The 15,043-nt window shown below is 41.6% G+C and overlaps 1 protein-coding gene across 2 annotated transcripts in view; it reads left to right on the top strand.

Moving 5' to 3' along the window:
* Positions 1–7,248, top strand: part of CLOCK (clock circadian regulator) — a 123,237-nt gene extending 115,989 nt beyond the window's left edge. For both annotated transcript variants that reach the window (XM_068278578.1, XM_068278577.1), the window contains exon 22: positions 1,837–7,248. In XM_068278578.1, coding sequence (XP_068134679.1) covers positions 1,837–1,989 — 153 coding nt within the window. In that variant the 3' untranslated portion in view covers positions 1,990–7,248. The remainder of the gene's footprint in view (positions 1–1,836) is intronic.
* The last annotated feature ends 7,795 nt before the right edge of the window (positions 7,249–15,043 follow it).

The following is a 15,043-nucleotide window of genomic DNA, read 5'->3' as shown; positions in this document are numbered from 1 at the left end:
GGCATGCTGAATCAGCCTGATTGGCTGAAGCCTCTGTCACTCACCTCTCTCCTCTGTGAGTGGCCGCCTGGTCTCCCCTTCTCTGTGGTTGTCGTAAGGCTTCTAGGGCGCAGGGAGGGGGACCAGGGGCTATCTCTTGTCACTTTCCTCGGCCTGCCTCCTTTAGTGGCATGTCCGCCCCCTCTTTGCACGCTCACCGCATTCTCTTTTCCCCGTGCTGAACATTGGGGAAGGATAAAGGCGACGCACACAGACTCTCCTAATAATGGTTCCAGGCGCTGCAGTACCCTTCTATACTATCTGCACTATCGCCGGCGGTAGTGCAGAGAATAGATGGGAATGGCAGCACTTGGATCCATTAGTAGGGGAGCCTGTGCCTGCTGCATTTATTGTGCACAGAATCCGTGCACGGGGGGGGGAGGGGGATGGGGCAGAGTTTTGCTGGAGGACACAAGATGACCCCTGCCAGCAACAAGATTCTTGTCACTATATAAGAATCTCAGAAATCAAAACGTGGACACTACAATACATCTGTTATGTAAGTAGAGCAAGTATTTATCTATGTACATATGTGTTGTTGTTTTTTTTTTTTGGGGGGGGGATATTATAGCTAATAGTTTCTCTTTAAAGAAGGACATGAATAGTTATAGATTTTTTTTGTCTTTGTTCCTGCTGAGGTTTAAGGTGCATACGCACATCAAATTTTGATTGGCCAATGATTGCCCTTTTTTACCACCTCCATGTAGTATGAGAGCCAACAGATTTGGAATACTATTAACAGATTGTGTAGGTAAGTTTTAATATTATGTGGAGGTGATAAAATTGGGCAATCAAAATTGTATGTGTACTCACCCTTAAAGTGACACTGAAGCAAAAAAAAAACTTATGATGAATTGAATGTGTAGTATGGATAATTCATAGATTACAACTATACGCTGTATTTTAAACTATGAAACAGAGCAGAGCTAACGACCCTTTGAACTTTCCTGCAGTAAAACCTTCAATCCGTGAGAGACAGATTGAGATAAGTGCCTCATAAAAAAGCACTGTAGCCGACCAAACTTGGTCGGAGAGCTCAGAGAAGCTCTTTTCTATAGATAACTGAAGTTTCTTAACTCTTCCTGTACTGGAAACAATATTCGACTCATATCTGTACTACTAATGTTCTATTTTTTAACTGTACTACACATACATTTATATCATAAGTTTAGTTTCACTTCTGATTCCCTTTAAAGCGGCCATACATCTACCGATTTTGTGGCCCAGTTGACGGATTCAATAATTTATCGAATCAGATGAAAATTGGTGCTGTAACAGTTCGATTTATTTTGGGCTGAAATCGGTCTAAAGCATCAATCGTACGTACGGAACAATCTCTGCAGATGCTTGATCTGGTGCACAGCTGTAACAGTGTGCTCGCTGTTGCAACTCCCTGCCTCCTCCGGTATAACTCTGTGTCCCCGGTTACCATGAATGCCTAAATATTGTGGCACCAGGGGCGTGTCTGACATCACACACGCGACTCGTGGTAAGGCACCCGTGGACACGTCTGTCTACGATGTATGGGTGGCCAACAGGTCTATCTCATGGTCGATCTGCCCATACATTGCCTGATGTATAGTGTTGAATGTCAGTGGTCTTTTGGCCATCTCATGGGTATCCACTGGTAATTTCCCCAAGCCACACTAACATTGGGGTCCAAAGGCTATTTGGTTCTGTCCCTGGCATCATTTTCATTTTCTCATTTTTTTCCTACATTAAGGCTAGAGTCAAACTAATGTAAGGAGAACACACTTGTGGATAGTGTTAAAGCTTGTTTTCTGTCTCTCTTCGCAGGCATCCAGATTGGTTCATGGGAATCAGTCTGCCCAGCTCATCCTCTCCTCTTTTCCTGTACAGCAAAGCACTTATGCCCCATCACACCAGCAGCAGCTGACCCGGCATCGGACGGACAGTATGAGTGACCCTTCCAAAGTCCAGCAGTTGTAACACTGAGCTCTGATGGACTTCTCTATGGAAGACATGGAAGGACTCGGCTGGCAGTGTTGGGAATGGATAATCACTACCATTGCGGCACAATGAATGTTTGGTACGAGATGTCGCATTGCGGGGCAAGCCTACTGTCTGCAGTATTTTACAGCTCTGTTAGAAGACAGACCTTATTTGTTTTACATCGGAGCAGTCTGTTTCTTGGAATCCTTTGGTCGTGGAAATGCCTGGCTACTCCCACTCTCTGTACCATGAATGACGCATTCTCCACATGCTGCTGTTGGTTATTTTTAAACTTTTTACGCAGACAGTTATTAGTGGCCTTTTAAAGAGAACCTATAAGATCTTTTTATGATAAAGCAGACCTGTGTCACAAATGTGCTTAGCATGTAAAATGTAAGTACAGCTACAGGGAGTGATAATCAGGAGTTGCCAGTGTTCTTTTTTTGCCTGTAGGTTTTATAATTCATGTTTTAAATTTCTGAGAAGTACAGGAAGTCTGTGCCCTGCCTTGACCTCCCTCAGTGTTCCTGAAAATGACTTTGGCTTCCCTGAAACGTTTGTCCTGCCTTCAACTGTAATTTTTACAGTGCTGGTTTGCAAGTTAAATAGCTTGCTACAGACAGGCATACATGCTCTCTATACATAAGGCTCTGGGCCTAGGTTTGTCTCGCACTATACCAGACTAACTGCAGACCTGAGCCGGTTAATGCTGTCACCAACATCACAAGACTAGACAGTGACTGCTGGCCAATGGGAGCAGCTTACTGAGGGAGGAAGGGGCGGGCACACTTTATAACTCAGGCCGGAAGTCTCACTCCGTACACATTTTGACACAGGTTCAATTTAAAGAGGTTTATCAAGAGTACGCATATTTTAAAAAGAATATACCGTAAATTATTATTATTATATATATATATATATATATCTGTAGATATTATTTTTCTCAAGACCAGATGTCTAGCTTACTACTGAATATTATGTTTTCTATTGCAGAACACTATAACAGATTTATATAGCCATTCCCCAGAGCATTATGTAAGTGGTCACTACAGTTACACCCGGATAAGTGAAACTGCCACTTTACGTCTATCAGAAGATTCTACTCCTTGTGCACATTGGATGTAGTTGATTGTTGTGATTTTAGGATGGCGTTTGAATGGATTTGACATGCAGAGATAATACTGACACCCTCTTATATCCAGCAGTTATCATTGCTGGACAAAGTTCCTGAATTGCCCTTTATTCCTCTCACCCAGTATGTTGAGTGCTGCTTGTATACTGACTACTGGAAATGACAATCACCTGTTCTCTGTCTTTGTACAGAGTGCAGGGCTGTTTCTGTGCTTTGAGCAGGTTTTGCACTTGGATTGTGAAAGATTGTGCTGCTGATGATTAGGAGTGCCTTCATATCTCAAATGTGGTCACGTAATTTTTTTAGAATATAGCACAGACATAGAGCCGATCATTTATTGGCTGGAATGATATAGAAGTATTATCTCCTAGTGTTTGCACGCCTGGGGCGTGACAAATATTGATTGTAAAGCACAGTCAAAAAATATTTTCCATCATGCTGAAAATTGTTTTTGGTGGTTTGAGGGAGAAGAGAGGCTGCTGTAATGTGTGGATGGCAGCCGGTAATATTGGAGATGGGATCCCTGTGGCTGTGTGACTCTAGGCCCTGTTCCAGCCCTTTCTTGTTACTGCTCAGTAAGCAGGGGTTTCTAGCTGCTTCCTGCTATTGGTATTTGCATTAGGCATACTTGTCCTGGCACCTTGGTGGGTTTAGTGTGAGACCTATAGACAGACAAGTTCCCACCATTCCCCACTCTGGGGGAGGTTTAAGGAATTACTGCTATACAGATCTACTGCAGGTCATGTATAGGCGCACATATTTCCATGCCTCTGGTGAGCTGGATGCAGGGTGAGCCGAATCACTGCTATTCCCCCTTCATTGTAGCAACTCAGAGGGAGATGTAGTTCGGGATTACTCTTACGCGGGATGCATAGCACTAGCGCTATGGTGGCGCCCAGCTTCAGCACTGAGCGTTGGATGCTGAAATGACCTGCTTCAATGTATAGACCAGAAAAGAGGGAAGTTCTGCTAGCTGGAGAAACATGGCAATGAAAAGCTAAACTAGGTTCTAGTAGTTTAGCATTACCCAGAGGCAGAATAATTCATATGCTGGAGTTGACTTTAAACCCTGAAGTGTGACTATACCGTATTACCTGGGATTTTTAGGACAGATGAGAACTTTTCCAAAGCAATTTCAAAGCATGAACCCATAAACATTTGATGATCCTCGAGCTTGGTTAACACAGGACCCTGATCAGTAGTGCAATTTACTTGCACTATGGATTTTTTCCCCCCATGTTATGATAGTGGCATGTCACCTCCAGTATGTATAGTATAGATTACTCTGTGGTTTTGATAGTAAACTAGCTGCAGTGTGTGCTGTTCTCTGCTTGGAAAGTTAAAACTGTGCTTGTGAAGCATTCCCTCCTCTTTTCTGCTTGTAAATTGTCCCTCTGTACTCCTTATTGCCCCTGTAGAAATCTGTATAAACAGCATATCCACATGTACTGCAGCTAATGAGGACAGGTAGCCAGCAGTCCACTATACTGTAAACATGGGGTGACGTTGCTAATGCAAGTATTGTAGTAATAAAAATGATTGAGGGTCCCATTAACAGTAAAACTAAAGTGGGAAAAAATAATCATATACACTTATGGAGAGTGAAGGCTCAGAATCGTATAGAGCATTCATGGTCCCCCTTGTTCTAGTGCTGCCACCACCGTTCGAATCCCTAAGTACTTCTGAAGACAGGCCACTCCGTTCTTCACATGTACGATCACGCACTCTCGTATGGGCAGTATGCAGCTGCCCATGTGCCCGCCTGACGGCTCCCAGTTCATCAAAGTGTTGCCTTAAAGCAAACCCATTTTTGAGAGGAAAATGGAGGCAGCCATTGCTGGCTAACTCCAGAAACTGTTACATTATTCTTTCTAAACCAAAAAGCTGAAACAGGTCTGCAGATGAGAAAACTGAGGATACTTAGGCCCTTTTTCACTAAACGTCACCTGAGGGTTTTTTTCACAGGAGATGTTTTTGCACCTTATCATTTAAATATCTTTTCGGCTCATAGTAAGCGAAAACAGTACTAAAGTTGCTTCAAATAAACTTCTGTCAGAATCACAGGACATGTTCACATCAGTGCTCGCTGCTCTGCATCACTTCCTCCCTGCGGCTGCCTGCACCCTGCATTAATGGCAATGATGCTCGCACACCACCTGCAGAGTAATCGAATGTGGGTGTGCAGCTCTGCACCTCACCGGAGCACCACTGCTGGTGTGACCAAGCCCTGTGAGGCCTTCTTCACATGAGCACCACTGCTGGTATGACCAAGCCCTGTGAGGCCTTCTTCACATGAGCACCACTGCTGGTGTGACCAAGCCCTGTGAGACCTTCTTCACATGAGCACCACTGCTGGTGTGACCAAGCCCTGTGAGGCCTTCTTCACATGAGCACCACTGCTGGTGTGACCAAGCCCTGTGAGGCCTTCTTCACATGAGCACCACTGCTGGTGTGACCAAGCCCTGTGAGGCCTTCTTCACATGAGCACCACTGCTGGTGTGACCAAGCCCTGTGAGGCCTTCTTCACATGGGCTGGCTGTGTGGTTCATAAGCCAATGTGTTGGTTGATGTATAATGCAACTGAATGAGAGCTCCAGTGATTGCGCATCTGTCAGTTGGCACTGTGAGGTTACTGCAGAGCAGGCATCCAGCACATATCGCGTTGCCCGCTCTGTTTTACAAGCAGGGCACAGAACCCACCCCATTGCCTGCCAGTGCTCAGCAGACCCACAGAGCAGTTGGAAGTTGGTGGACTGCCCATTTTTCACAGCCCATCTTGCATTACTTCCTATAAAAACCCAATTTTTTATGCATTTGTTTTTGTGCTTTTAAGTGTTTCTTGTGTGAATTTTTCTCTAATTTTCCATCATGTTCTCACCTTGTAAAGGTGTTTCGTTTGTTCAGGTGCGTTAAAAAAATGCACAATTCTGCACTTTGAAGTGTTTTTATCCTGTGGTTATGAAAATGTTTAATAAGTGCTTTAAACCTTTTATGGATTGGTTTATAATTGAAAATCCCCGATATGCTCTTATAACTAGGATGTAATTCTAGTCATAAAACAGCTAGAGGGCCCATTGTGTAGGGGGGAGGTCACCAGTGCTTAGCTATATGCAAGCAGCATTCTCATTTGACAATGTCTTCACAGTTGCTATCAAAGAAATTCGAACAGTGCGGCTCTCACTAGAGGGGGTTGTCTGATGTGGAGGTTCATAAGTCAGGGCCTGTAATAACTTAGCAATGGTTCTTATTGTGCATAGTTATGCTCCTGGGTGTGATCTTCCCTGTCGCTCTGTTATCATCAGAATGCCTTGAAACCACAAGCGGTTGTTAAAATGCAGGTGAATTGTGTCTATCCATAATGCATAGTTCAAAACGACAATTTAATTTAGGTAAAACTTTTAATCATTATCTTTGCATCTTTTGCAAGCTTTGAAAACATTTTCTTCAAAATCTGAACAGTTCTGAACCAGTTCTGTATTAATGATGGTCATGTCTAGGAGAACTCATAAAGAAGCATGTGATCAGTTTGGTCAGCAGATAGATCTGCTAGTCATGATCATGTGATCACAGCAAATCAGAGCTTTGCAAATCTTATCAGCTGATCAAACAAATCACATGTTTCTTCAAGAGTTCTCCTGGACATGACCATCACTATTCTGTATCATGCCTGAAGAAGAAACATAAGGTTTTAAAAGCTTGCAGGAGAACTACGGTATATACACTTGGTCATCTTCCATTGGTTTGACAGTATGATTTAATATCTTCTCCAAAATAAGCATCAGGCCACACCTCACTTGTATAAATTGTCAGCAACCGTTCACTGATGTTCAAGCCTGTGTGACCCGGCCTTCAATTGTAATGTTTTATCAGTGTGGGGCTTTCACAGTTTAAGAAAGAAAAAGTTAGTGTCTTCGTAGCGTTTTTTTTTTATATATATTATTATTATTGTTCTTATGACTCGCATACTGCAGGCATCTCTAAAACCAAATAAACGCTGAAATAATTTATATGTCTAAACTACAGATCCACAGGTGCATGGTTTTTAAGATCGTGCATTTGACAAAAATAATCAATACAATTTTTTGTATAGTATAAAAACACTATTTTGAGGATGTTTGAAATCCACTTCTGTGTTGTACAGCTAGTGTAAAATAATCTGTAAATACTTATATATATGGATAATATAAAATAACTGAATTTTATATGATGCATGGCTGTAGGTTTTCATGTCTTATACCACAAGCCACCAATTGTTATGTCTCTTAATGTTTCGTTTATAATGCTGCATTTTTTTTTAAAAGCTTCTTTTTCTTTTTGTACATGTTGTGTATTTTAATTTTTGTTGTGTATAATGTATTGGTAAATGTTAATGGTGTGGTGATATTAGTGTTGAAAGTGTTTCTCTCCTCACCCTATCCCCCTCCCTCTTTCTTTTCCTTTGAATTTTTGGTACTTATCCGTTAGCCGGGCGCATCCGGCAGGTGGCAACAAAACTCCACCAGAGTTACATCTTTCCCTACTATCCATGTCGGCCTGGAGGGGGAATAGTAATTAGCGCTACCTGCCGGATGCTAACGGATAAGTACCGAAATTTTTTTTCAATATTTTTAATGGTAATTTATGACCGTCCCTCTATGATAGAACCATCCGCCATCCATCCAGGGCTTTTTTTTTTTTTTTATGCAAGTTGATTTCTAGCTTTGTGTGTGTCTTTTGTTCTTGTTTTGTAGGCAGAACATGTTTTACCTTTCACATGCTATTTTGTGTAATAGGGAAAATTCTATAAGAGAAAAAACAACACTTTGGAAGTTCCGTTCTAGGAGTAATTTGCACAAAATTCTGTACACTATATTTTTTACCAGATATATTCTTTCAAAAGATGGAAGTTTCCTATATATAGATGACCTTAAAGGGAACTTTCACAAAGCTGTTTTTTTTTTTTTTTTTTAATGTTCTGGATTGGATGGAAGGGTTAGAACTTCTTTTATAGCTGTCTGTCTCCTCTGGGGGAGGTTCTTTAGTGACACACAGGATCCTTCTGTGAGGAAACTTCCTGTTAACTCACTCATAAATATGCCATATATTTCTGTTAAAGCAGAATTATAGTGTATTTCTGCAAACTGCTTGCAGCCATCAGCACAACTTTTCACATAATGAGAATGCAAGTCACTTAAAAAAATGTTTTTTCAAATACTGTATTTTATTCTGAAACCTTTCAGTATATTACTGCTGCATTGCTTTTCATCTGTCTGCCTTCATGAGGTGTGCAAGGGAACTAAAGAATTGTGAAGCAGGGAGCCAAAGTAATTTTTTTTCGGTAGGTGTGCGTCCTGTACTGCAAGGGAGGTTGATTGGCCTGCTAATTCTTGAGGTGAAGCAGAAATGCAGCAATTGTGTAACCAATAAAAGTTTCAACATAAACTAAGTTGATATGGGAATGCATTGGGATATTACTTATTCCCAATCTTAACTAAAAAGACACCACAGCCCAAATTTGGCAAAATATTGGCCGTAGGCATTATTTATTTGAGAATAAATCAATTAAAATGATTACATTTTATTAAAAGATATTAATTCATAGAATTTAATAACTGAAACCATCTATATAATCAGTAAACAAACAACCAATGTGATACAGTCCATAGACAAACTGTAGTCCATTTTTTTTATCTTCAGAAGTCCAGTAAGCTCGCCCATGGTGATGGACGGCTTTCTCGCCACCAGCTAGGCTAACGCTTGGCACTCCCACCTATAGCCAATTCCATCATGGATTGAAAATCCATATTAACGATGTCCAAACCAATAAGTGTCAGGTAGACCAGGTCAGAACGATAAAGCCCAGGAATTTCACCCTCCAACTTCGTGTGCCGAAATGCAAACCTGTTCACACGCAGCATAAACTTGGACATGTGCTGGTTCACCCGACAACTAATACGTTTAAGAAAACGCAATGACGAAGACCGACACTAAACCAGCTGAAGCACGATTTAGGAAAAAAACAATGCTGTGGATGGCATTGCTTCATGCAGCTGCATTAAATCCTGCTGCATGTTATTCAACAATTCAATCGTCAGGATTTTGCCCAGAGCAATACCCCTAGATGAATAGTTATAACATCCGTGACGGGCAGAGAATTGAGTAATTGTGTAACTTTTGGAAGCAGATCGTTCCACCTCATACCACGCAACCCCCGCCACCAGATTTGGAATTTGTCAATTGGCAGATCCAGGTGAACTTGGTAAGGCCTCTTCTGCGCCCTCATTTTAGCCCAAAAAACAAAGAATTGCCCCAAGATCCACACCATCGACCTAAAACCTGAAAAAAGAGATGATATATTAATAAATACCAGATTAGGCTGCACATGTAACTTGTAACAATGAGATTCTTATCTCCCAATACTCTTGATGACATTAACTGGCATACCTAAACGAGCCGCCTCTGTCGTCACCCCGATGCAAAAGGAATGTGTGGAAAATTTTAATTCACTCAGCCTGAGCAAATTCAAACATCCACCCAAAACCTTCCGAAACTGGAAAATCAACAAGAGGGACGCGTCCGAATGGGCCAAAAAGGATGGAGATGCTGCCTGTATCTTCAAAAATTAGAAACCGTCAGAACCGGGCATGCACGTGAACCGCTCATAGATGGAGAGCCACACCCCTTTACCTGAACTATCAGTTTTAGACCTCAGGTCCACCCTGTTATCCAAAATGACCACGTCCCCCAGAACCTAATCCCATATGGACCTTCTTAGATCGGGAAACTAATTTCGACACCCGAATGGCCCTGAAAAAAGCCCAAACGCCGTACGAAAAAGCACCACTTCAAAGCTAACGCTAAATCTTCCAATAACCTAAAAGAACTGGGATGCCACGCATCACATGTAGTTATCTACGAAGCCAACCCTTTTAAAAATTGCTTCACCAAAAACTGCTCTGACAAATTGAGAGCCCGATATAATTTCCTGAAAAAGGTTATGCCGGCCAACTGTTTTTTAACATGACACAGACTTACCATCGGATATTAAATTACACACGAATACCAGCAAGGGCTCCACTTTACCCTCCATTGCTGTTGTTCCAGTTATCTAGCAGCTGCTGACAGTTTTCTGAAGTTCTAAAACTGCATATTGTCTCTTTGATTATGCAGTGAATGGCTTCCACACAGGAAACAGAATGTTCAGCAAAGGGTAAACCATTTTAACCCTTCCCCATCCAATCAAAAACTACAGGGAAAAAAAAAAGTTTTGGCTAGGGTTCCAGTTTACAGGTTAGCCCTGCACTACGGTAAAGTACCATCGAGGGTTGTTGTGCTATTCCTCTATATACAGTGCCTTGATACAGGTTTCAGGTCTCATACGTTTATGTAGAATTTAACTGCACCTTTAAATTCCCTTCTCCTTTTCAGTCTTAGTATTGGATACCTGAGAAAGAACAGGCTATGGGGGATGGTGTGCATTATCAGACAGTGTAATAATAATGCAGAGGTGTTGCCTATTAAATACAGGTATTTGCTCTTATTCTCGACCTGTGCCATCACTGTTTAATTCGTAATATGCAAATATGTGTAGGAAAAAAATCATAGGCTTTAGTTTGGTGGGGTTTTTAAATACATGAACTTCTGAAAAAAAAATTCTAGAATTCGAATTATTTGCATGAAGTCGTGAATTTATACTGATTATATATAACACCGAAGAATAGAAAATACCTTAATCCAAAATAATAATGTATGCCCATATGAAGCACAAAAAGTTTCAGATATTCCCCATTCTGCTACAAGAAGGTGTTATAGTTCTGTGTGGTCACTGGAGAGATTATTTCTACTGTTACGGTTTGGGTGATTTATATTCACATTTCTGTACTGATAAATGTTTTTTTGCATTGGGGAGGATTTTATTTCTGTGCATAAACAAATACGGTCTGTGTGATTACATCTCCACATCTGTAGTGATTGAGCGATGCTTGATTTGGATGGCCGTCAGGACAAGGGCCACATGAATTTTTGTAAAAGCAAATCGCCCAAATCCAAACAGCAGCACCACCTCTTGTCCAGGTGAACTGGTCACTGGGGCAGGAACCGAAACCGTAACTAGCAGAGTTTTAACCCTTCCCACTCTAAGAAATCAACAACTGGCTTTAACACAGCTAGACATGTGTGAACAAGCTAAATGCTGAACAATCCCTTTATAGTCTGTATATGCATGGGTCACCTCAGCATGCAGGTTTCCCTTTAGCATCATTGTATTGTAAAGATCATTGTGCCCATGTTAGGGCATTGCTAGATGCAGTAAAGATTGTGTATTGAATGTGATACTCCCTTGGTCAGATCACAAGAATCAGTGTTGGCTTGTATGTGTATTAAAGATCAGTACAAGCATTGTAGTGCAGAAAGTGAATGTTATAAGCTAATTCTGTAACCGGTTTTGTTAGTGCAGATGCAGATTGGTATCACATTAAGTACTGTCTGAGTAAGGAAAACCAACACAAATGCAGAAGTTGTGCAGCTGGTGCACACTGCAAAACCTTTTTCTAGGTGCTTGTGATTTTAACCACTTAAGGACCGTGGTGTTAACCCCCCCCCCCCCCCCCCCCATGTGACCAGGCCTTTTTTCACTAAATAGGCCACTGCAGCTTTAAGGCCTCACTGCAGGGCCAGCACAACTCAGCACATAAGTGATTTCCCTTCCCACCTACAGATCTCTCTGTTGATGGGGTCAGATCCATATTTTTTGTAAATATTTATTTTATTTTTTTAATTACATTTTGCTATTTTTTTAAATTATTTTAATTCCCCTCCCTCCCCCCGTCTGCCTATCACAGCAATCGGCTGTGATAGTCTTCAGCCTATCACAGCGGATCGCTCCTGTGTCCCCAGTACAGTGCGGCCTTAGATCGCAGCGCTGTACATAGGTATTAGACGGAGATCGTCGCTGGGAGACTGGAGGCGGAGTGGAGCTCCGTCATCAGAGCGGAGATATGCGCGCATTAGCGAGTGCTCTCCTGCTCTCCTGAAAAGCCCATTCCCAGCTGTTCACGCCAATCGGCGTGGAGCGGTCCTGAGGCTGCCGCACTGCTCACGCCAATTGGCAAGAGGTTAAAAGCTTTTGCTAATGTAATACTATGAGTTTGTTCTCACTGGAGCAATGTGATTTTTAAAAAATCACCCATAGCATTGCATTAAATTAGCAAGACCTTTTCAAGTCACTAGCACTGAAAAGCTCTTGCAGTGTGAACCAGGTTTAAAAGTGTTACATAGAAAACCTAATCCACACTGGATTACTAAAGTAGTGAGGCTACTGCAAATAGAAACGATGGTTCTTGGTAGATTTCAGTGCAGTTATATTATGTTTTCTAGCACAATGTTCAGTATAAAACCTAAAGGGAATACATATCAATTTTTTTTAAGTAAATTTTTTACTGACCATGTTTTTCATTTTTTTTTAAGTTGTGAATATATAAAATACTACGAATGAAAGTTTGACTTTATAGGCGCTCCATCTGCTGGTCTGAATGGCACAGTTGTACATCAATGTCATAATGAACTCCTACTCTTCATTGTGGACTTGCTATCCCTTTACCCACACAGCAGTTAAAAAAAACCTTTGTATTTGCAAAGCTTGCCAGCCAAACTAGTAGATGGAACTTTAATGTGCAGTTCTTATTTATATTTCACGGTTTCCTATTTTATCATTCTAATAAGAAAAAAAAAACTGTTAAAAAAAGAATATGAACGGTGATGTTGGTTTATTTTAGTAAATGCTGCTTGTTTGGATGTTGTGCTGATCCATCCCTCTGAGGCTCAGTTCATACTGTGCATTGTGTCATGCTGCTGGATGTGAAGGCTCTGCTCATAGGGCCAGTGCACCCCAAAAAGCGTAATCGCAAACGCTCAGCGCTTTATAAAGTAATTTTTCTAGAGGATTCTAAGCATGTGCCTAGCGATTTTCTAAACATGCCTAGCGATTTTTAGAGCATTTTGGTGTAGCGTTTTATTTTTTGTTACAGTAGAGCTGTAACTGAACAGCTTCTGTAACAAACGCTTGGAAAATCGCTCTGATCTAGCGCTTTTCCACTTTCCTATACTTATCATTGAGGCTGAATCGCCTCAGAAATCGGCAAAAATGCTGCAGGGCTGGAGTTTGCGTTTGGGGAAAAAACAAATCATTCTGGTGTGCACCATCCCATTGAAATACATTAGCCAAGTGATTTTCAAAGCGCAAGCGTTTTTAAAAATACTCAAAACCGCTCTTGTTGTGCATCAGCCCATACAATTGTATGGGCATGTTCGCATCTCTGCCTTGTAACCAACCATGCTACCCTAATGCACTTTATGCAATGCTTTTCTGGATAACTTACCAAGCATATTACCATAGCAGTTGTCAAGCTATGAAACGAACGTGCAGCACATGCATTGTATTATGCCCACTTTACAGTGCGGGCGTTACATAATGCACAGTGTCAACTCTGAGTCAGTGACCTGAAAAACAGACGAGCTATTCTGACTGCATGCTTTTACCACGTGACACTTTAAAACTGCCAAAGCTTCCTTTTGATTGCCTGATGAGGGCGCTGTCCTGCTCAGCACCATTGTCCTGACAGCCATTATTAGAGGCTCTTCTTGTTAGCTGTGGAACATTACATAAAGTGGGAGATCTGAGCCTTCTCATATTGCGGGAACAGTATGAGTGTATCACCAAGGGAGGAAATGTACACTGAAGGTGTGATAACTCCCCACACACCACTGTGACTGGGTTTGAAAAAAATAAAAATGTATATAGCCTTTAGTAATCCTAAACCCTACACTGCCAGGCATGGTTTGGGAAGTCCAGCAGGGAGACCTCAGCAATGGAGATACTAATAATCCAACTTCTGATTCTTCTCCTAAAATAAAATATTTTTTTTCTGGTAGACTGGTCCAAAGACATCCCACTACACTCGATTGCTGATTTTATTTTTGAGCTTTGTCTGTGGTGGATGATGTCACATAGCTGGCCTCCACATTTTCTTACTTGAGCACTGCTTGGCCTGTGAATTGTATTGGTATATGGCATGTGATTAGTGGCAATACTGCTGTATTGGTGTAGATCTAACTGTGGTGGGATACAGGTTACATTCTGGATTGTGCACTCATCCTGTTTGGTGGTCAGTGGGACCTTATGGGTAGAGCAGTACTCCACACATACAGCACATATATGGGGTTCCTATGAATAAACACTGAAGCAGTATGGCAGAAAAGGAGCAATGGTCAGAATGCAGAACCAAAGAAGTGTTTCAGGAAGCCCATTCAATATCAAATGCGTCCAAATTGTTTGTATATTTCACTTTGGTTGTTTGTAAGATGTATGTTGTCTTATTTTTTTCTTTCTTAGAAAATTAAATGTTTTAATTTTGTAAAAATACTGATTTTCAATTTGTCTTCTTTCTATACTACCAAATGATATTTTACAAGACAGAACATTTATAGCACGCTTTACTCCTGGTAAACTCCAAGCATTTGAGCTGCAGCCACTAGGGTGCACTCTATAGGCAGTAGCAGTGTTAGGGAGTCTTGCCCAAGGTCATCTCACTGAATAAGTGCTGGCTTACTGAACAGGAAGAGCTGAGATTGGAACACTGGTCTCCTTGTCAGAGGCAGAGCCCTTAACCATTGCAGTATGCCTAGCTGTGCGTGGTCTCTAATACTTGATTTACAGCACTTGATCTTCACACTGGTTCTGGGTCAGTGGCTTAGCGATAGCTAAGCAATTGACAGTTTAGATGGAAATAAATGTCAACCTTCATAACCCCCACGGAAAGAAAAATTACCGATTGAATCAGTGTTGTAAGATGCACTCTTAGCAACAGCAAGCTGATCAGTCCCTGACCGCCCTCCTTTGCTGCCTGGATCCTCTGCTATGGGTCCCCGGTAAATCAGCCAGGG

This window comes from Hyperolius riggenbachi, chromosome 1 (genome assembly GCF_040937935.1).
Source record: "Hyperolius riggenbachi isolate aHypRig1 chromosome 1, aHypRig1.pri, whole genome shotgun sequence".
Classification (NCBI taxonomy): domain Eukaryota; kingdom Metazoa; phylum Chordata; class Amphibia; order Anura; family Hyperoliidae; genus Hyperolius; species Hyperolius riggenbachi.
Note: the sequence above shows the minus strand (reverse complement) of the source record. Positions and strands in the feature narration are given on the sequence as shown.